Source organism: Electrophorus electricus, chromosome 25, assembly GCF_013358815.1.
Source record: "Electrophorus electricus isolate fEleEle1 chromosome 25, fEleEle1.pri, whole genome shotgun sequence".
Lineage (NCBI taxonomy): Eukaryota > Metazoa > Chordata > Actinopteri > Gymnotiformes > Gymnotidae > Electrophorus > Electrophorus electricus.
The window spans coordinates 4,226,414-4,248,499 of NC_049559.1; the positions used below are offsets into that span (position 1 = coordinate 4,226,414).

Sequence of the window (22,086 nt, forward strand, 5' to 3'; positions counted from 1 at the left end):
ACAACATGCATATGGTAGGGTCAGAATTGGGCATAAACCGCATGAATCTATAGACCCAACTTGGCCACTATCAACAAACTAGTTCAGGCTGGTGGTCATGTAATGGTCTGGGAATTGTTTTCTTGGCAAGCACTGGCCCTCCATTACCAGTGGAGCATGGTTTGAATGCCAAAGCCTGTCTGAGTACTATTGGGGACCATGTGCATCCCCTTATGGCCACAATTTACCATCTTATAATGCCTATTTCCAGCATGATAATGCACCATGTCACAAAGCACAAGTCAACTCATCATAGTTCTGCAACAGTGAATTCAGTGTACTTCAGCAGCTTTTCCAGTCACCAGATCCAAATCCAGTAGACCACCTTTGGGATCTGGTGAAATCCCACGAATGTGCAGTTAACCAATCAGCAGCAATTACGTGATGCATTCACGCCAATATGGAACAAAATCTAAAAGGAATGTTTCCAACCCTTTGTGAAAACTGCCATGAACAATTGAGGCACAATTGAGATCACATGGGGGTCCTACACAGATGGGATCTAGAAGAACACAGAGTTTCTGCCCAAACCTCTTGTTTTTTAATGCATGAATGCGCAAAGATACAATTATACTGAAGTACAGTTTAAACATTATGGGAAAAAAAGCAGACAAAGTCAAAAAAGAAGCTTCCCTAAGCCAATGGAGATAAATTGATTTATACATATTTTTTAGTTGACCTAAGGCATTTGCACTGAACAGTATGGGGCTGTATATATCAATATGAGGGCTTTTGCTTTAAGATTCTTTTATATTTCTCTCTGAGGAGCCATTCACCCCAGTTGTGTTCAGGCACACACCAAACATCTTGTTCGATTTTTATTGAATGTATATGCATCACTATTTGACTGTATTAATGTTTATTTATATGCTATTTAGTGAGCTTACAAGCAAAGAAATACTGTCCAGACAAATACCTTATAATTTATTAGCCTACAAGTCTACCGACTATGAGAAACATTCATTAATTACAAACATCTGTCAATTCCACAGTTAAGAGACTATAGCCTGTTCCCATCTGCTGCCATGAACAATTGCATGATGTTAATGATGGTGCACCATGAGCATTACTGGATCCATTACTGGATCTTCTCTCCTTCTGCATTTTATTACTATGCCTTAGATTACTTATGCAGTGAGATTACTTACTGCTCTTATATAAAGAATAGTTGAATTGGTTAATATGATAGCCATAGGAATGCCTCTGTCATGGAAGAGGGGAGATCTTGGTATTCTCCTCCTGCAGACTTTATAGCCATTGTCCATTGGTAGGACAGAGATAGTAGTAGGTGGCGAAGCTTTCTTTTAGCCGAGCTTCCCTAGTTGAATGCATAAGGTGGAATTTCTAAAAAATGTAGTGCAATTTTTCAAAGGATATCATTGCTGTTTGTTGGCAGCGTTGCCCAATGTTGTACTGGACTGGATCATATGATGAGAGGCTGCTCTATGCAGCCAGCAGGCTCAGTGGGTAAGGCACGTTAGAGGCAGAAGAGTGGCCCCAGGTGAATCCTCGTCCGCGAAGCTAATCAGCATGTTTAGGGATCGGTCGTCTTTCAAGAACTCTGCTTTGGAGTGCTTTGCAGAAATCACACATCCACTCATACGTTTGCACTACCTCTCCAACCTTAGACACTCCCACTGTCCCTTGATGACTTGGACAAATTCTCGTGCTTACTCGCTCTCTCGCGCACTCTCTCTCTCTTTCTGCTACACACACACACACATACGCACAAACACACAGCTACTGCGGAATTGTATTTAGTAATGCATCGTTAAATGTTTAAATGTATCATTTATTACTGCGCTGTAAAAATGAGGAAGAATGAGACTTTTTAAGTAATATTGATCAATCTTTTACTTCTAGGGCAGAAGCTTTACATAAAGTCAGTGCGTAATAGCTGATAAAGTATGTTTGCTGGAGTACATTTAATTGTTTGTTTATTTATTTATAACGTTTTGTATATTTCAAATTTCGTCACATCGCTCGAGTGCATTCCTTTAAAGCAAGGCTGAGTTTAGGGTCAAACAGGTTTGCTGCGGTTTTCTTCGGATTGTTTACTCCAGTAGGTATGCATGAGCGAGCGTGCAACCAGGCTGCGCGGTCGGAAAGACAAGATTTCTTTCTCCCACATCCTGCTTTTGCGCTGTTCGGATCTTTAGACTGACACACTTATGTCACGAGGTGTCAGTTAACAAAGATAAACTTATCTGCTCTATTTCATAATGATCTTTAAATGACAAGACCACTCATAACCACGAGCGTGTCAATTACCGGTGTCGATGCAGACTGCAAGAAACCGATTCCCTAGGTCATGCAATACTTTAATCTATAACTTTAGGGCCGGAAGCTATCGAGGACTGCGTCCATATTATTTCAAAGCCTCGCAATTATCCAAGTTCCATTGATTTCTGTAACCCTGTGCTCAAACTGGCCAGGCTAGGTTACATGGTCAGGGCGACATGCCCTCTCCTCCGCACACTGCCAGATCAAACCCATTAAAGTGTGCTTCGGGGACGGACGCTGCTTAAAACTGGCCGTCGAAATGCTGGACCGACGCCTCGGCGTTCACACTCCTGCATCCTTCTCACCCAATGAGCGCCATAATACCCACCCCTCCTCTCCGCGACCACGTGATCATAAGCGGACTGGAGACCTGCTGCTCGCGTTCAGTGCGTTATTGTGGAAAACGGGCACCGAGCAATGGGAGTGCACGAGGCGGTCTGACAAACTCGTTGCGCGTTTATGCGCTCGAAGTAAGGAGACTACACCCAGACAATAGGTTCTCTTCGCTACTGGATGTTACAAACTACTTCGGCGCGTTACACAAATGGAAATGCATTTTTTCTTTATGTATGTTTCCTTAAACCACCTCGTTCGTCCCTTTTAGTTTCCTTTTTTTATTTTCACTTTCTGGACATCTTGTACCTGCTTGCTGACCGCCTGGCACGTTTCCCTTAAATCCCAGTACCATCCTCATCCTCCCTTTCATCGTTTCACAACCTCGGCACCCAAAACACCCCTTTTCATATTACAGCTGCACGTCTTCGGTTCGGGCGGATCCGTCGGTTACTCTGAAACAAGCGCTTCATGGGGCAAGCGCCCTCCCTCGGAAGATGTCCCTCTCTTGGCCTCTAAGCTTCCCACCGACGGTTACAGCGTTTGGACTGGGGCTGCCGTTGCTCTTCTGTAAATTGTGTCCGCGTCGCCTGGGCTTTCGGGGAAACTGAGATGGGTTTCACGGCGGCAGCGGTGTTACAGCAGCCTCGACGCCCGTGGAGCCTCATAGTGAGAGACTGGCTGTGGATTGCTGTCGTCTCGTTTATCGCTACTTTCCCGGTGCAACAACTTCGCGCATTTCCGTCTTCCCTTAGTGACTGTCAGACTCCGACGGGATGGAACTGCTCGGGTAAGTGATAGCCGAAGTTGTTCGCTGCTTTCCTCTTTTAGCAGAGCTGTTTGATTCTACATGCGATGTTGTCAGACTACTTGGCGATCGGAAATCACAGCTGCCGACGCAGTGATATAAAAGTTCACCGACACAACGACTTCAAATCTTGTACCAGTTCCAGGGTGTGAGGATTCTTGGTGCTGCGTTACTCCTCCTGGAGATAACGGTCCTCCTTGTCAGTGCCGAGAGGTTGCCCTGTTCAGTCCCAAACGTATACCTGACCGTAAGCCTACAACGAAATATACAGAATATATTCTATATTTATAGAAGCTTTGATACGACGACGATGGTGTGTGATGATAAATGAACCCAACAGCCTGCTAAAATCTGCTTGTTTCTGTTTTGTTTTGTTTTGCTTTGTTTTTACCAACACCTGCAGCGATGTTCAGCTGTGCACATCTGCCTTAAAATTCACCGACATAGTGTGACGGTGCTTATGTTTCACTGGGTGGCAAAGCAAATGGAGTCTATTTCGGACTAGACTGTGGCTGGGGATAGTCTGCTGGAATTCTCCTGCCACAAACGACTCATTTGAGTGAGGAACAAGTTACTTATAAGGATAAGCGGAGGTACTACGCGCACGACACCGCCTCAATGTCTCCAAAACATCGCTCCTTTTTCCTTGTTCAAGGCCTTACAAATCAACAGATATGTTGAATGAATGTCAAACAGCGATACCAACAAGAAAAATTGTAAACTATTTATTAATAATTATAAAAGCAAATGTAATTCGACATTAATGGGCCATATAAGCTAGTCCTTTTTTTTAAGTTTATGAGACTACCTGGTGCTCGGCTTCCCTAACAGTGAACGTTTAACAGTTGTCTTTCGAGGACGTTTCATTCTGTAAAGTCAGTAAAGTCATCAGTAAAGTGGGTCGTTATAAATAGGGTTTTTTAAATCCTTTTAAACCCAAAGCTATTATTGTAATCACAGTAGATCACCGCCCCTTTAAATCTTTTGACAGCGCGTTTTTTATTTATTATGATCTGATGCATTTCTCTCCTACGGAAGACTGACGCACTAGTTACACAGAAAAATCTCTCATGTTGACTGAGCTCTTTGGACACATACCACACTGCAAGAGTTCGCTGATCACCAAGGATTTTACGGTGCACCTTCGATGTAAGACTATAACAAGCTATTCTTTTAAAAGCGGCTGTATGCGACTGAAAACAGGCCAGATTTACCGGCCTGTTCAGGGCGATTATCTACCACCAGAAGTGCACTTATTGTCGAGTTGCGAGCTTCCTCTGATTAAGGGTAAATATTTAAAATGCGTATCTTTTTTCAACGGATTATGGCAGAAGGGTCAAGCGTTTTAATGAAACCTGTAATACTTTATAGATACAGATGCGTTTGAGGCGCAGTGGACCGACCAGCTTTTGTATTTTGTCTTTTTACCTATCGCCCCTGCGATGTCTTGAGCGTTAGTGAGAGACCGTTCAACTGACTGAAATAATAATTAGGGTACCTGTGCCTGCAAGCGAGAACCACCGCGGCTACGTGCTGCATATTTCTGATCCTGGCTCTTGTGCTCGCATATCAATCATTCGGTTGCCTTGGGTAACAAGGTCTCGACCCAAACATTTATCTTTGCATCTCATTCACATTCCTTGTTGTATATCTCATAACAGCGGCATGCAGGAGACTTTGTAAGTTGTGTCAAAGTTTGCAGACAACGCTTGTTTTGCATCCTAGCTGACATGTCAGTGTGCAGCTAAAAACTTTTTGCGCAAGCATTAACTGACGAGATAAGACTACCGAAGTGGTGTAGTCAAACATTTCCACTCTATTGATTTGACCACTGCAAACGCTAATCACTTGTGAGAACACAAGCAAGTATTATAGCGTTGTTGGATAAAAGCTTTTTTTATTATTATTATTGTTTGTTTCTCAAAGTAGGTGAGCGGCGCGTTAAATAGCCTAGATAAAATAAGTAGCATGAGCAGTTTTCCATTTGTAGATGAAAGATAAATTAATTTTATGCTTTGAATTACTTAGCTTGTATATGCCGTTACGGTCGTTCAGTGAACGTTTTCGTTTTCGTGATTAATACGAAAGCTCTTGTATATGTATATGTGTACACACACACACACACACACACACACACACACACACACAAACATACACACAGAGAGAGAGAGAGAGAGAGAGAGAGAGAGAGAGAGAGAGAGAGAGAGAGAGAGAGAGAGAGAGAGAGAGCCCAAATATAGAAATGTGATGACATCAGAGATGATGAAATGAAGGTTTCAAAGTGAATTGGAGACAGAAGGGAGGCTCTCGCTCACCGTGTGTTGCTATTATTAGCAGATGCGTTCTTTGGATCGCCAGGACAGTTTGCACAGTTATTTTATGTTTTCGTATTTTATTAGCACTATAGGGTTCAAATTAGATGTAGACCTCATAAAACAAACGACTTTTACACAAAATCTCCAATATTTGATAAGGGTCCCAGCTATTTTAGAGAATATGTTCTTACTTACTGCCAGCACGTGCCCTCAGTTGCGGTGCAGTTTGTAGATCCTGGGAGGTGAAGAATATACCATCCTACATAAAGACTTGGCATTTCAAGTATATGGATTAGCCTACACATGATAAAGTAACCAAACATCATTATTTTTAAGCGGCATTGAATGAAGTAATCAAATTCACACTGATCAAAGTAGAAATCTCAATGTAGTTTTACTCTATTAAAATGAAAGCTATCCAAGTATGTGCACTATAATGTACTTTGATACCAAAAGTAAACTATATATATAAATAAATACATTTTAAAAGGTTAATATGTTGTTTTCTGAGGTGTGGGTGAATTTGCTTGTGGCAGTGTAATCTATGTGAGGTGGTATACTATTCAAACAAATGCACCTAGTTATACTTAATTATCCAAAGTAACAATAAATCAATGGTAGTTTCACTCTCACTTCATTCAATATAAAATATATGCACTCTATAAACTTTATACAATCTTTACAAACTTACCAAAGTGTAGCTTGTTTTTAGACAAATGTGAATTATGAAACAATGTATGAAAACCTAAATGGAATTTAAGTAAGGTAGAGTACTTGTACTTATTTACTCTCCTGATTAAAGGACAAAATTGAGCAAAATTCTTTTGAGGCCTAAAGGTAAAGGATAAGGGACTAACAATGTCCATTGTCATATAAATAACACCCAGTTATTATATTATTAGGCATTATAATTGTTAAGCATTGTAATTATAATTAGCATAGTGGTGAAGAGTAAGCAGAAATCGGAAAAGCATAACCGCTGCAAGGCAGGAAGGTGTAATGGTGAGAACATAAGAGGCTGCTAATTACATCACTGCATTCATCTATTATCCACAGTTATTACTAGTGATGTCAGAGACATGCTTGTTTTCCCTTTATAACAGACGTATGTAGCAGTTGGGCTTTCTCAGTGTGCTGCTTTATTAGCTTCTACAGAAAGAGGTTAGTAAGTCTTGATGGTTCTGCTCTGGAATTTGCTGATTTACTGTTTAAACATTGTAGCGGACAGCCCATCCTGATTTCTTACAGTAATGAAAAGACGTTGGTCAAGTCTTCCGTATCTGGGATGGTGTTCGTGACGTAGTGAAAGTAGCAACTTCAAATGGACTTTCTTATTATTAGAATTAGTTCTATACTACTACTACTACTACTACTAATAATAATAATAATAATAATAATAATAATAATAATAATAATAATAATAATAATGAATATTCCTAAGTGTTATTAATATTATTTTTCTTATTATATTTAGTAGTAGTAGTAGTAATTTAGTAGTAGTAGTAGTAGTAGTTGTTGAAGTAGTTGTAGTAGTACTAGTAGTAGTATATCATCCTGAAATGTATGTTTATTCATTTACATCATCTTCACTAGGTTAAAATAAATGTAAATATACTGTAAAATAAATATGAGGCCTGGTACATGTTCAAATAGATCATATTTGGACAAATTGCCATACAACCTCTTACAATATAACAGTTTAAACAGGCTATTTGTTTTATAAGAAATCAAAGAATCCATTACAATTTGCTAATTTTTCAATATATTAATGATGACATCAGATGCCATTAAACTGAAATGTCTTGTTTTTTAATCACTCAGACACAAATATACCAAAGACATTTACAAATAAAGCAAATGCTCTCAGTTTTAAGACATTTTTTGGTCAAAAAAGTGACCTAATGCTTTTTTCAGCAGTGTATAAACATCAACCTTCGAATATTTGATGTTTGCTGGCTTGTTTTGTTTTTTAAATAATTAATGTATTTGTAAGATCGTCCTGAAACAGTTGCGCAGGGAGCAGGCACAGTCAGCCTTGTCCCTGTCCTGATATCTGTGTGCTTGGCACATGTGTAGATGCAGGACGAGACTTAACCCACTGGGCCTGATCAAATCTTGACACTTTCTGGGAGAAGCAACAGAGAAGTGTAAATGAAGAAAACACCAGCCAATGTTTCCTTTCAGTGCAAGGAGGGAAAGTTTATTTCTGTGATGTGCACTTATGGGCTGGATCATTGTTCTTTCTCCTGGAATATTGCTGATGTTCACTGTATAAGCTGATTCATTACTGTCCTCTTATATGCGGAAATGTTTTAGAAAGCAGTTTATTGCCTGTTATTAAAAAGGAAGGATTGTTCATATCTTTCAGAGGATTTATGTCGACATGTCATGTCAATGGCTTGTTTAATGGGGCAACATCATATCCATTTATAATTGAAAGGCTTTCATTAAAAACATTATAGGATAATATAATAATCCATATAAAATTAGTCAATAAAAAAAATTAATATATAAGAAAATATTTATGTCACTTTAGGTGTTATTTGTAATTAAGTGTTATTTGTTTATAGGACCAACATTCACAATTCACTGTCGGTTTTAAGCCAGTTTGACAAAAAACAGAAGTGAAGGTCATGAGTAAATGATAAAAATGGCCTGCCAATAACTGGTCTCAGACCTGTTTTGATTCCTTTGTCATGTTATTGGTGTATAATAATCACCATCTCTTTCATCCTTTTACACAACAGTCTAATTATTATTTCGGATTGCTTCACAAACCACGGGGAGTTGTGTCAGTGTTATAAAATTGGACATTTTCCCATCCAATTAGGTTATATTCAGTGAAGCTCTGTGGGAAAATATGACCTTGGGCAAGTGTTTGTGTTCATTAGGCAGAATTTTGAACAGTGTATGTGCATTCGTAATTACCCGGGATGGGCTATGGTGCACCAAATTAATACTGACTGGACTATGCATATGAAGTTAGCCGAGCGGCGGTGGTTCAGGAGGTGACCAAGGCAGTATGCCACTGCCAAGCAAAAGCACCTGTTAGAAATAAAAACGTCTCGTTTACAGCTGTTAAAGTGCTTTAGTGTGACAAAATTCTGGTACATTTTTACATTTCAACTTATGGTCTCATGATGTACTGCCCAGGTCCTGTTCATAAGAATGTGTTTTTTGTCATATTTACATACACACTTTTTTAGGACCTGTAATTACATGTACACATAAATTTCCGTTCAGTCAAATGACACATTTTCTAGCATTTTTAGATAAAGGGATACAGACTTGGTAAGACTTAACACATTGTTTCATCAATATATAATTTAGGATTATTTGTTAGTTATTTGTTACAATATTAGGCGGTCAAGTGGTTTTTGAAAGAGCAGCCCAGCATTTTATTCTTCTACAGAATTGCAGTATTTTAAAAAATGCTTTTATATGGCCCTGATCTGAAACTCTGCCTAGTGTCTATATATTGTCTCTAAAATAGTTTTGATGGCCTTCTTTTTGTGGAGAGGGTTAGCACTTGCATTGTTTGTGTCAGTCAAGAAGGACTGCCTTCAAAAATCATTGCAGACAGCTTCCAGCTTCCACCTTCTTCCATGTAATGCACAAGTTCCTTATCATTTTAGACCTGATTTTGCAGCTAAATGCTATATAATGCAATATCAGTGGCACAATCAGGATCTAATGGCCCCTTGTTTATGTGTGTGTGTGTGTGTGTGTGTGTGTGTGTGTGTGTGTGTGTGTGTGTGTGTGTGTGTGAGAGAGTGTGTGTGTGTTGTGATCAATAAAAAAAAACATAATTTGCCTGCTATTTTTATGTCTCAGTTAAGTCAAAGCTTCAGTGCTTTAGGCATGCACTCAGGTGAAGTTTGTGCAACATGCCTTGCACACAGCAGAATAATCTACGTTAGACTTCAATTTCAAATTCTTATCTCTGGCATTTTCAGTGGGCAGAACAGCCAGTACATTAACTGAAGCAAGAGTCCTGTTGAGGATGTCTGTGTAATTCATCCAACAGCTCACATTTGTAGCTTTTGAGCTTTGAGCTTTTGTGCCTGAACTTGTGTAGCACCTTCTCATGAACCATCAGTACACCACAGAGCACATAAAACGCCAAAGCCTTCTCTAACATTAACCTAAACATTTATGTTATACTAGTTGTTTGGACCACAATAAATATAGGTCATATTTAGTTCACACGCTACTGACCAAATAAGAATTTTCCTAAGAACCATTACAATGCGATGTACATATTTTATTGAAATATTTTAATATATTTTTAATATATTTTAATGTAATTAATTGTACACTTTATAGATTATAGAGGTATAAATAATGAATACATTGTTAAGGATCAATTTCCGTTGATGGAAATTGAAATTGTAAGGGGCCCAGTTGCTGTGGCCCCCCTTTAGTTATGCCACTGTGCATTATTGCATTATCCATGCATGTTATATTTTGGGAAAGTGTTACTATGCAAGATTAATAATTAATGAAGTGTTTTATTTTACACCACAGGCATCTCATTAGTGTCTTTTGACATTTTTGTAAATGCATCTTAAACCACTGCTCAAGTTTTATTCAGGGTAAATACTGTTAGGCCATAGATTAAACACTGGAGTATGGATGTTAAACTTACCTACCAAGGCTTAGCCCACAGAGGTTGGTCTGTTCAGTGGAAGCGATTGGTTAATTGTCAGCACACCATAGCCTGTTTTCGTAAAAACATTGTGATTTAGAGACTAAAATTAGAGAGTACTGGATGTTGTCCCATCACGTCCCCCTGATGTCCACCCTCCACTGTCCCATGTCCGCCTCTCACTGTCCTCCAGGCTCCTCCAGCCATGTATTCTTGATACCTCAGGTGGCCCAGGCTGATGTGCTCTCAGGGCAATGAGGTGAGACTCAGAGAGTCCGTAATCTTTGTTAGGACTACCTGCCAAAAAACCAAGCATGATAGCTTTTGTGGAATAATGAAACTCCACTTAGACTGATCCAGGTACTTACAGAGTGGTCATACAGGTTATTACAGAATGCTTGTAAAGGTTATAACAGGGCCCTGATACAGGCTATTACACAGTGTTAATGACAGGTTATGACAGTGCACTGTAACACTTCATTGTAGAGTGGTGTCATAAGCTGTAATAAGATGCTGAGTCAGAAGTAAGGCTGCTTAATCAAAGTGCTAAGTTGAAGCGATGGCTGTGTTGTGTTTTTGTGACACAGTATCACACATTTTTCCTAATATGAGTATTCTTACTCATTTACAATAAAATATCAAGTTATTGATGCAGCTATGTATGCTGGCTATTTGCTTACTATTGTTTGTATGATCACTACAGACTCTGTGACGCTAAATGTATGTCATAATAAAAACATGCTGTTCATAGCCTATATATGATTCGCTATTCTGCACCTTGCTATATACATGAGTTGATGTATCTGTTCTGTCAGACACAAGTATTTTCCGTATCACAGTATTATTACTGGTTTATTTTAAGATTTATATATATATATATATATATATATATATATATATATATATATATATATATATATATATATATATATATAATATATATATACATATATATATATATATATAGTAATATAATATATATATATTATATTATATTATATTATATTTTTATATTTTATTATTGTCAGTTTAATTTTATTAAATTAACTTTAAGTAATTAGAACACACAACTTTTTAAAAATTTCATTAAACTTTGGAGCTTAGATATCAGTGAAGTCTTGAATTACCTTTCATTTCTGTCATATAAAATATGCCCAGACTGACAGTTTTGCATAAATTAAATCATGTTGTTGCGCTTCGAGAATTTCAAAGATATTCGCCGTATTTCATTCAGCCATTATTCAATTCCGCAAGCATCTAGCTAACACTTGCATGATGCACACAAATTACATCAAAGCAACATTATATGCAGCTTATTTACCAGTTGGGAAGACATTATCCAATCAGGCATTCCCTCTAGCTAACACCGGCGTATTTATATCAGCGTATCCCCTCCTGGAGATCTTCCAGCGGTTTATTTATTTAATCTTGGGTTAGCTTTACTGAACTGCATTTTTCCTGTGTTTAATTAACATGCTTTTTTTTTTTTACTTTAAAAATTCCACATGACTGACTAGTCAGCAACTCTGCTTAAATATTCTTGATTGTTTAGGTAAGGAAAAGCATTTACCCATAGTAACCATTCATTATAAAACATGAAACTTACTTTGTCTTCAAGATATGTTGTGTAGCTATTAGTTATTTATCCAGACTAAGAAGAAAAAACAAGATTCATCTAATTTGCCAAAGGTCCAAAACAATAAAAGTGTCATTGGGGAGATTGAATGTGACTGAACACAGTGGTTCGGTCTTTCTTGTACGTTTTGTGTTAAGTGTCAGCTGCATCCTCTGATTCTAAATCAGTGGCCATACTGTGAGTTCAGGGTTAGGTGACAGGACCACGGCTAACTGCTGCAGACACATCTCAGCCCAGCAGTGATGCTTAGGCATGTCAAAGCTCCAGCAAGCCTGCTGTGCGTGATACATTAATAACAGTGCAGAGGCCATTACCATGCCAGTGTCACAGCTGTATAAACATATGGAACAATGACACAGCATATACAGCCTTGATAAATGTATGCTGTGCATTTCCTGTATAAGTGTGGAAATGCATTCACCAATACCAAAATATGCCTTGCCTGCACTGGTTTCCAGTAGTTGCCCACATCAGATTTAAAATCTTGATGCTCACCTACAAAGCCAAAAATGGACCAGCCCCTTCATACATGATGTCAATGGTCAAAGCCCGAGCCATGCCTCGAGTACTTTGAACCTCAAGTACGACTTGTCTTGAAACTTCATACTTCAATTCTCATGGGAGACAAGTATCGAGACTATTCTCTGTCCTGGTTCCCATATAGTGGACGAACTTCTGCTTGCTGTCCGAACAGCAGAGTCCCATTCAGTCTCCAAATGCGGATTGAAGTGGCATCTCTTCGTGGAATATTTAAATGACCACTGATCCTGTTCCTATGTTAACTAACTGAAACTGTAGTACTTGTTGAAGAGTATTATTTATTGCACTTATTGTTGTCTGTTACAGAGCTTGTGTTTTGCACTTCTAGGCATCAGCATTGATCCCTGTATTTCAACAGCATTCTAGTTCAGTGTTATCTTGGACCCCAAACTACTGTACTGGCTAATATACATTCTATGAGTAAATGACAAAGTACTTTTGTAAGTCATTCTGAAGAGGAGTTTCTGACAAATGCCGTAAATGTAAATGTAAAATCAACAGAACTAATATGAACATCAACATGAGCATTTAGAAAACCTCAGTGATAAATGGCCAATTAACATTTGTCTATATTTATTTGTCAGTAATGAGAATGTCTTACTATATGCCATCATTAATAGCATGATCCTAAATGCCAAAGAAGTCCTTAATGAGTATCTAGAAATAGTTCTTAACCCCAAAATAGTATATCATTCAAGCATGTCCACGATACCTAAAATGCTCGTACTAAGCTTGGACCAAAAACCAGCAGAGAATGACTTTTTAAGCATTTATATGACTTATAAAGCAGATAATGGCTTTCTAAGTATTTACATGCCTTATAAAGCAGAGAATGGCTTTCTAATGGAAAGAGTGGATGTCAGAATGTGAAGAGGCAGACAGCAGCCCAAGCAAACCGTTGTACTGCACCCTGTCCTAGAGGGAACAGATGATGTAGAGTGATTAGTTAGAACTGCCGTTGGATGTTTCAGAATGACTGTGGGTGCAGGAGCTTTTAGGATCACATCCTGTCTGAAAGAGGCCTCTCGGTGCAAATCAGCCACCGAGGTCAAGTGCTGACCTCTGGCCTGTGCTGCGGTTTCGAAGAAACATTGATTAATGTGCTATTGTCGGCAAACTACAAAACTCTTAAGCTACCTTAGAAGGCACAGATCAATATATTGCCTACTGTTTTAAAAAATGACCATATTGATAAGATAAACATATGAAAAGGAATGATGTTATTCATTTTCAAGAAATTCCTGGTAAATGCAGATAGACCTTCTGTGTTTTGATGCTTGAATTTAAAGACTGAAATTCTCAAGTCTGCAACTGAGATGACTTGTCCTCAGCATGACACTGAAAGCTTTATTTCTACAATTTGTTTGCTTTATACCATAACAGTCACTATACGGCTGCAACTGTAGCATAGAGGGAATAACATGTTCAATGTGTGAGGCTAATCAGAATCTTGACAGGTTCTTTTTAAAAACTGCTTTTAGCCATTGAGCTGAATGGATGTTTGATATGTGCTTTTTCACATCTGCAGTGAGTGGGCCAGAAATCCTCATTAGGCTGCTGTCACCAGTTTTATTGCTGGAAAGGTAGCCTAATGTCTCCCTTTTGTCTGTACTGTTGTATATATACCATCCCTTCTGTATTTTTTGCCATGGTACAGCAGTACAGCAGAGCTTATATTTTTATGATATCATGTCAGTTGCATATTCTGAAAGAGAATTCCATTTAATCTGTGTTACTTTCATTGCATTAACTGCTGTCTATATTATAGTGCTGGCTAAGTGAACAGGGCAAAGTGCTGGCCTACTGTTCAGTCTGCTCCTGATAACACAGTCTCCACTCTACAGCTACACAACACTCCAGGTCTATGGAGCAACAGTAGCAACAAAGCATAGCTTTCTTTACCCTGTCTTAAATCTTTCATTCTTCCCTAGGACCCTCTATAGTTATTTACCATTTGCACTGTTAACCTCTCACTCCAAGACAAGTAAAGCAATCCTTACTGACCAAATTCCTCAGAAACAAAAACCCCTTCTCACTGAAAATTGGCAACAACCAGGAGATGATATGACTCTAAACATGCAGCGATCTCCTGGGATGTACTTTTATCCAAACCTTGACTGAAGGGAGAGAATGGTGCTGTGACAGAACAGTGGCTTGGCAGGGATTTTTTTTAAAGAGGTTTGAAAGTTAAATGCCACCCATTTATGCTGTAAAATCTTGGTATAAACTGATGGCTCGACTCCACTGCTTACAGCGTTCTTTGTCCCAAATACATTTTTCTAATAACTAATTTTCTCTCTGGACCAAATGAACCAATCAGGTTTTCCTCTGACTAAGCTACGCTGTGGTTCTGTTGGAGCTTTTCTGTATGCATGCTGTATGAATACTGTACGCATGCTGTATGAATGCTGTATGAATGGTTTATGAATGCTGCATGAATACTGTATGCATGCTGTATGAATACTGTATGAATTCTGTATGCATGCTGTATGAATACTGTATGCATGCTGTATGAATACTGTATGAATGCTGTATGCATGCTGTATGAATACTGTATGCATGCTGTATGAATACTGTATGAATGCTGTATGCATGCTGTATGAAAACTGTATGCATGCTGCATACATGCTGTATGAATGCTGTATTCCTGCTGTATGCATACTGTATGAATTCTGTATGCATGCTGTATGAACACTGTATGCATGCTGTATGAATGCTATATGCATGCTGACACTACTGTCACCAGCCACTTCATCAGGAGCTTTTTTTTACCAGGTAGGGCTGCTGTTTGATCTCAGAACAGCCTCAATTTGTTTGTGCCGGGGATTCTATAAGGTGGTTGGGTAATGGTGTGGGAAGTGTTGATTCCATAAGGTGGTTGGGTAATGGTGTGGGAAGTGTTGATTCCATAAGGTGGTTGGGTAATGGTGTGGGAAGTGTTGATTCCATAAGGTGGTTGGGTAATGGTGTGGGAAGTGAGGATTCAATAAAATAATCAAGATTTTGGTCCATACTGACATGACTGTATCACATAATTGCTTTCAATTTTTCTGCTATACCTTCCATTATACCTTCCATTACACATTTCTTTATACATCCCAAAGGTGGTATACTCGATTCAGACCTGGCAACTGGGGAGGCTGCTGAAGTACACTGAACTTACTGTTGCAGAACCATATCGAGTTGACTTGTGCTTTGTGACATGGTGCATTATCATGCTGGATCTAGACATTACAAGATGGTAAATTGTGGCCATAAGGGGATGCACATGGTCCCCAATAGTACTCAGACAGGCTTTGGCATTCAAACCATGCTCCACTGGTAATGGAGGGTCAGTGCTTGCCAAGAAAACACTCCCCACACCATTACATGACCACCAGCCTGAACTGTTGACACAAGGCAGGCTGGGTCCAGAGACTCATGCTGTTTATGCCAAATTCTGACCCTACCATCTGCATTTCACAACAGGAATTGAGATTCATTAGACCAGGCAACGATTTTCCAATTTTTAACTGTTTCTGTGAGCTTGTGCCCACTGTTGCCTTAGAGTCCTGTTATTTGCTGACGGGAGTTGAACCTGCTGTGGTGTTCTGCTGCTATAGCCCATCTACCTCAAAGGTCAAGGTGTTGTATGTTCTAAGAGGTCTTTCTGCTCACCATGGTTGTAAAGAGTATTTTGGACTACCGTAGCTTTATTTTCAGCTCAAGCCAGTCTGGCCATTCTCTTCTGACCTCACTCATAAGCAAAGCATGTCTGTGTGAAGAACTGCCACTTATTAGATGTGTTTTGTTTTTGGTTTTTTACCATTCTGCGACACTCTAGAGACTGTTGTGCAAGAAAATCCCAGGAGATCAACAGTTTATGAGATAGTGAAACCAGCCCACTAACCATGCCATGATCAAAGACAGTTATCACATTGTTTTCCCATTGTGACATTTATTGTGAATGTTAGCTGAAGATCTCAACCTGCGTCTGTATAATTTTAGGGACTGTGCAGCTGCCACATGATTGGCTGATTGTATAACTCCACAAAGGAGAAGGTATACAGGTGTTTCTAATGAAGTGGCCCGTGAATGCAGCTGCTATGTTGTTACTGAGCGTTTGACAGGTTCTTTAAGACAGCATGTTCATTATCCTGGAATGACATTTGAGTTTTGACATTGGCCCTGATCTGCTCATCTAGCTTGAATCACATTACTGGCTCAGGTTATTTACTGGGAATCTCATCATTGGACATTTCTAAACTCTTTTGGTATGGGTTCATATTTCCAATGGTCCCTTTCCATGGGTCACTGCATAGCTCAGAGTGAGGAAATGCATGGGCTTGCATATGCTCGAGTGTATGCTCTAAACATGGCCCATTTTTCTTACTGCTTCTGTGTTGTGAAAAATCACTTTCATAACCATAAACAAACTGAGCCAAACCCCACCTCACATGCTTCTAGCTCTGTGGAACATTGTCAGATCTTCCTAGCTTTAAGGACAGCTTCAATACATTCTCCACTGTAGCTCCAGTGCTACTTGCTCTCAGAAAATCCTCTCAGAATTTTTTCAGCACTCCACCTCTGTTCCTAAAATCTGTTCTGTGTTAGACATCTTAAATTCTGTCTCTCATTCATTTGATAAATACATCTTTAACCCCAGGCTTCATCCCAATGGCGCCTAATACTGCTAGAGTTACAATTCTCTGGTCTTGATAAATCCTAACTTACATAAAGGCCATTCTCCCCCTTTGTAGCAAAGGTGTGAGAGATTGCGGTCATCTACAAAACAACCACCACTTTTCTGCACTTTTCTGGTTACTTAGCACCCACTGGTTCTGACACTGCTCTTATGAGAGTTATTAATGTCCTCCATCTTTGTGTTCCTGCTTTTAACATCCTTCTACTGTTTGACCTTAGTGCTGTTTTTTATGCTTAAACCGTAACATCCATTTGTCCTTTGGATTCCTCAGTACAGAAGGCACAACCTGTGCTTGGTTCCGTACATACCTTACTTCTGACTATAATTATTATTATTGTTGTTGTTGCTGCTGTTCTTGTTGTTGTTGTTGTTGATGATGATGATGTTGATTTTTTCATATTATGAATATATGGCCATTCCATTCTTTTCTACTGGAACAAAAAAAACTGTGGGTGATAGAGCAATTCTGGAAATATTTGGATTAAATATGTAAAAATACAAAAGAAGCAGATGTTTGTTTGTTTGCTTGCTTGCTTGCTTGGGGCAAATGGGCTGATCAACAGCTAGCTAATGCTAACTCAACTATTTTAAAGAACATTGTGTAACCAGCTAGTTTCACTGGATACTACTATTTTATTAGCATTAGTTTATTAACACTTTTAATTGAATAAGCATATTCCTAATATTTGACCAACAATTTATCGTCACAAGACTAAGCAACAAACTGAATAAATGAAAGTCACTGCAGTCAAATATTTTACTATCAAGCCAAATTCCTTCCTAATAACACTCTAGTTTTCAGTGGATATAGCTTCGGGTGTTAGTTTTACAGAGATATTGTAAACAATTCATATATAAATTAAACACAAATTTCACAAAACAATTCAATATAAATTAAACACAAATTTCTAAAATAAAAGCTTATTACAGAAAAAGACAGATAATTTATTGCCTATGACACATTGGGCTTTTAGACTGTTGAATCGTTTAAAAAATGTATCGGATTATGTTTGAATCATCATTACTGTTCTTTCCCTTTGCTTGACCATCTCATGCCCTGTAGCATGAAAAGGTTTTGGTTTGTTTGTTTTGTTGTTGGGGTTTTTTGTTTTTGGAGGAGGAGGTGGTCCCTCCTGCTTCTGAGGTCTGTGGATAATTGCTGTAATTGGCATGTAAATGAGGCTTATGTAAGGCATCTTGCTGCTGTAGCACTGCTCTTCCAGCTAGGCTCTGTAGATGGTATCAGCACAGCTACAGCTACAGTTGCGCTGAGTCTTGTTCCGGTACCTTCTAGCTGTGATGTGAGACTGAGTAAAAATGTAATGCTTCGCCGTAAGCTAATGTGCTTTGACAACAAATATCCCAAGGAGGGAAAACAATTTCTTGTTGCAGTAAAACCTCATTATGATGATGTATAGAATTTTGAATTTGAATATATGAGAGGAATACACTGCATATCATACAGTTTATACACTGTGCAATATAGATGTCATGCATAAAGAATGCAAATGATACAAATATTGTTTTTCTCAAGTAATCAGAAAAGATGTCACAACGCATTCCGTGCTGTGTGGCTTATTGCAGAGCTCTACAGTACAGGGTAACTGATCAAATTTTTTCAGGGGTTATTTTTCATTTGTTAAATGAACACCAGTCAGCTGCAACCTTCGGCAGGGCACATTTAATTTTGACTCAGTGGTGGCCAATAACGAGAACTGATTCATCAACATTGTTTCAGAATCCATGCTGGGTTTAAAGTCTGCATGGCCCCATGGTTGATGATCCTGTCAGACACCTCAGCAGAATCTGAAGCTCATGTAGGTGGCATGCTCAGCATCCATATTGAGCTGAAGCAGCCATTCAGGCCTGGAGCAGCACTTCCCGGGTACTGGTGCCCTGATATGCCAAGCGTGCAGATTGTTTTGTTTTCGTGAAGGGAACTTTCTGTATAAAAGCAATGAGAGTCAAACTGAGCAGCTTGTGGGGCATGCCCCCCTGGGCTGAACTGTGTTCTGGGGCCGTGCTGTGTTATAACCTGCCAGAGGACATTTACCCTGAGTCATTCCTCCAGTGGGTTCTATTAGATATTAATATAAGAGCACAGACAGTACTTAAACAAATATTATTAATTCATGATTCTCAATAATTGTTGGGTATTGAAGTGGTCGTATGCAAATATATATTTGTGTGTGTGTGTGTGTGTGTGTGTGTGTGTGTGTGTGTGGGTTCTGCAGGTGATGATGATCGAGACACAGATCTCTTCCTCTGTGACACCAACACTTGCAAGTTTGACGGTGAATGCCTTCGAATTGGGGACATTATAACATGCATTTGCGATTTCAAGGTGAGTGTGATTTTGACACAGAAAAAACTAAACTGGCAATGTGTGCAAGCATTCTAAAGAAGCACACCCCACCAATACAGTCTAACACAGCATAAACAGCACGTTACAGAGCCAGCTGCCGCCACGTGGCAGTAGTCTGAAAGGGTGTGAAAGGCTTTGTTTTTCTTTGGATGAAAGGGTGGACTGAATGCCCCTTTTAATGAAGAACAAGCTTGGCATGACTTTCTCTTGCAGGCCCTGTAAATCTGAGAGATCACATGATGTCTTCAGATGCCTTTGACTGGGTCTGAGAGGCAGTCCTCGCATTTCTGCACAATGTGCAGTGGACTTATTTTTACTTTCTATTTCTATTTTCCATGCTCAGCTCAACCCTGTTCTCTATATACGTTTGGAGTTTTAAATTTTGTCCAGTCAATACTATGTGGGAGTCTGGCTGATCATGCAGATAAGATGTACTTCTTTGACTAGTATATCTACGTAAATTAAGAATAATCCCTTACTTTGAATCTTTTTTAACATGCCAGACACCTGATTTAAGTGTGTTAAGTGTTCTGATAAAAGTAACTGCACTGTACTAATATACGAAATTCTTGTGCCACTGTTTCACGCCCAGCTGGCATTACCACTGGACCGTTGTCGTCTGGTCATGGGAGCAGATCACTATTACTATCTGGTTTAGCCTTGATTTGTAGTCGACTGTGGAATATAGAATAAGGGAGTGTGATGGGGCACAGAGACGAGAGAGAGGGGAGAGGAGAGACGTCCTTAATAATCTATTTGAGTTTAGTCTAAATGAAAATGGATTACAGTGCTTCCAAAGCACCGAACAGACAGACACTCAATGAGTCAGTTATTTTTATCCCAGCTCACAAGGCACCATTAGTCTCTTTGGTGACATAAATAATGTTACATACAAAAAAATGTCAATTTTTTTCCTCTTCTTCATTGTTTTTGTTGTAACCATACAAAGTAAATCTCTGACTCCAAGACGCCATTTGAGGACAGAGGCCATCGTACTTGCAGGCACACGGGGTCATTGCATTTTCGTTTCAGAGGCGGTCACCTCTATCAAGACCCTCACACACTCTTGGCTTCCCTCTCTAGCCGGGGCTGGTGAGGCCACATGTGGGGCTGAAAGAGCCTGACGTCATAGGGCTTAAACCTAATCACGGCTCCATGTCTTTATTCCATTAAGTGGAGTAATTCATCAAAGAAGGATCCTCTCAGGGGTTATGCTGTAGCCGGATCTGGGGGTGGAGGGGGGAGGGGCAGAGGAGAGAAAGGCGGATGGCGAGGCAGTCAAAGCTACGGCTAACCGGGAAGAGGGGAAGCAGGTTTGGTCCCCGGAGATGAATAGAGGTCATTCAGCTCTCCATGTCTGCTCAGCTATGTTTCTTCACCTCACAGCAGGCCTTTCAGGTGCCGTGGCCGCTCGAGATTTGCCCTTTTTTATGACTCCCAGTGACCCTGTAATGCCTACCTTTTTGCGTCATGTTGTGGAGCACCCAGTTGGTGATCTCTTGAAGAGGAATTATGGGCTCCAGACACATGTTGACTTATGCTGCAAATGTCAGGATAGTAGTGTCACTCCTAGCTGTCTATTTTCCTAAAAAAAAAAAATTACTAACTATTTTGTTGAATTCCTCTTCAGGTAAAATATAACAATGAAAGCTGGTTTGAATTTGAGCTCTTATACCCATTTGGACATTAAATGGATGGTTAGCCTACAAAATTAATATGGTGTGATTTTATGTTACTTTAACTATTAAAACTGTGTAGTCTTATTAGCTCTTATGATTCAATTTATCAACCAGCATTGGCATCATCTAGCAAGTGAGCCTAGCAACCTGGAGGCAAGGAAAGCATGCCAAATATAGCAAGGCAAAACACCCCTTTAATCATTGCTAATCAGCCAGTGCTGCAGTTACGCTCTCAAAGCTTTGACTCGATATTTTTAGAATCCAAGCATGCACCATAATATTTTATCTGAGCCTTGTAGTATTGTTATGGTATTTGAGTCAGACATACAAACAAACACACACACACGTGCTCGTGTACCCACGTACGCACACACACACACACACACACACACACACACGTGCACACGCCCACACACATACACCCACACACATTATGTTCTGTATTTTTATGTGCAATTTGTAAACGCCCTCCATGTTCTAAGCCAACATGTTGACGTGTAATGGGATATTAGAGGTCAAAGGGCAGTAGATGACAGAACAGTTTTCTGCATGTGTTTTCACAGCCAGCAGATTTCAGTGTATGGTGAATAAATCTGTTGACCCCTTGGCACCATTTGCAGATCTGTCCATACTTAAGGTTCTGACCATGTCAGAACAGCTCAGCAGGTGAAGGGTCAGACCAGTCCAGGGATCCCTTTTGCTCGTGAACGTCACCTCCACAGTTCTCCTGGATCATGTTTTATTTTTCTTGCTATT

At 39.5% G+C, this 22,086-nt stretch overlaps 1 protein-coding gene across 1 annotated transcript in view; it reads left to right on the forward strand.

The window, feature by feature from the left end:
• The first annotated feature begins 2,728 nt into the window (after positions 1-2,728).
• Positions 2,729-22,086, forward strand: part of tmeff2a (transmembrane protein with EGF-like and two follistatin-like domains 2a) — a 71,458-nt gene continuing 52,100 nt past the window's right edge. The window contains 2 exon segments of the mRNA XM_027006793.2: positions 2,729-3,445; positions 19,521-19,630. Of these exon segments, the coding sequence (XP_026862594.2) occupies positions 3,268-3,445; positions 19,521-19,630 (288 nt within the window). The 5' untranslated portion in view covers positions 2,729-3,267.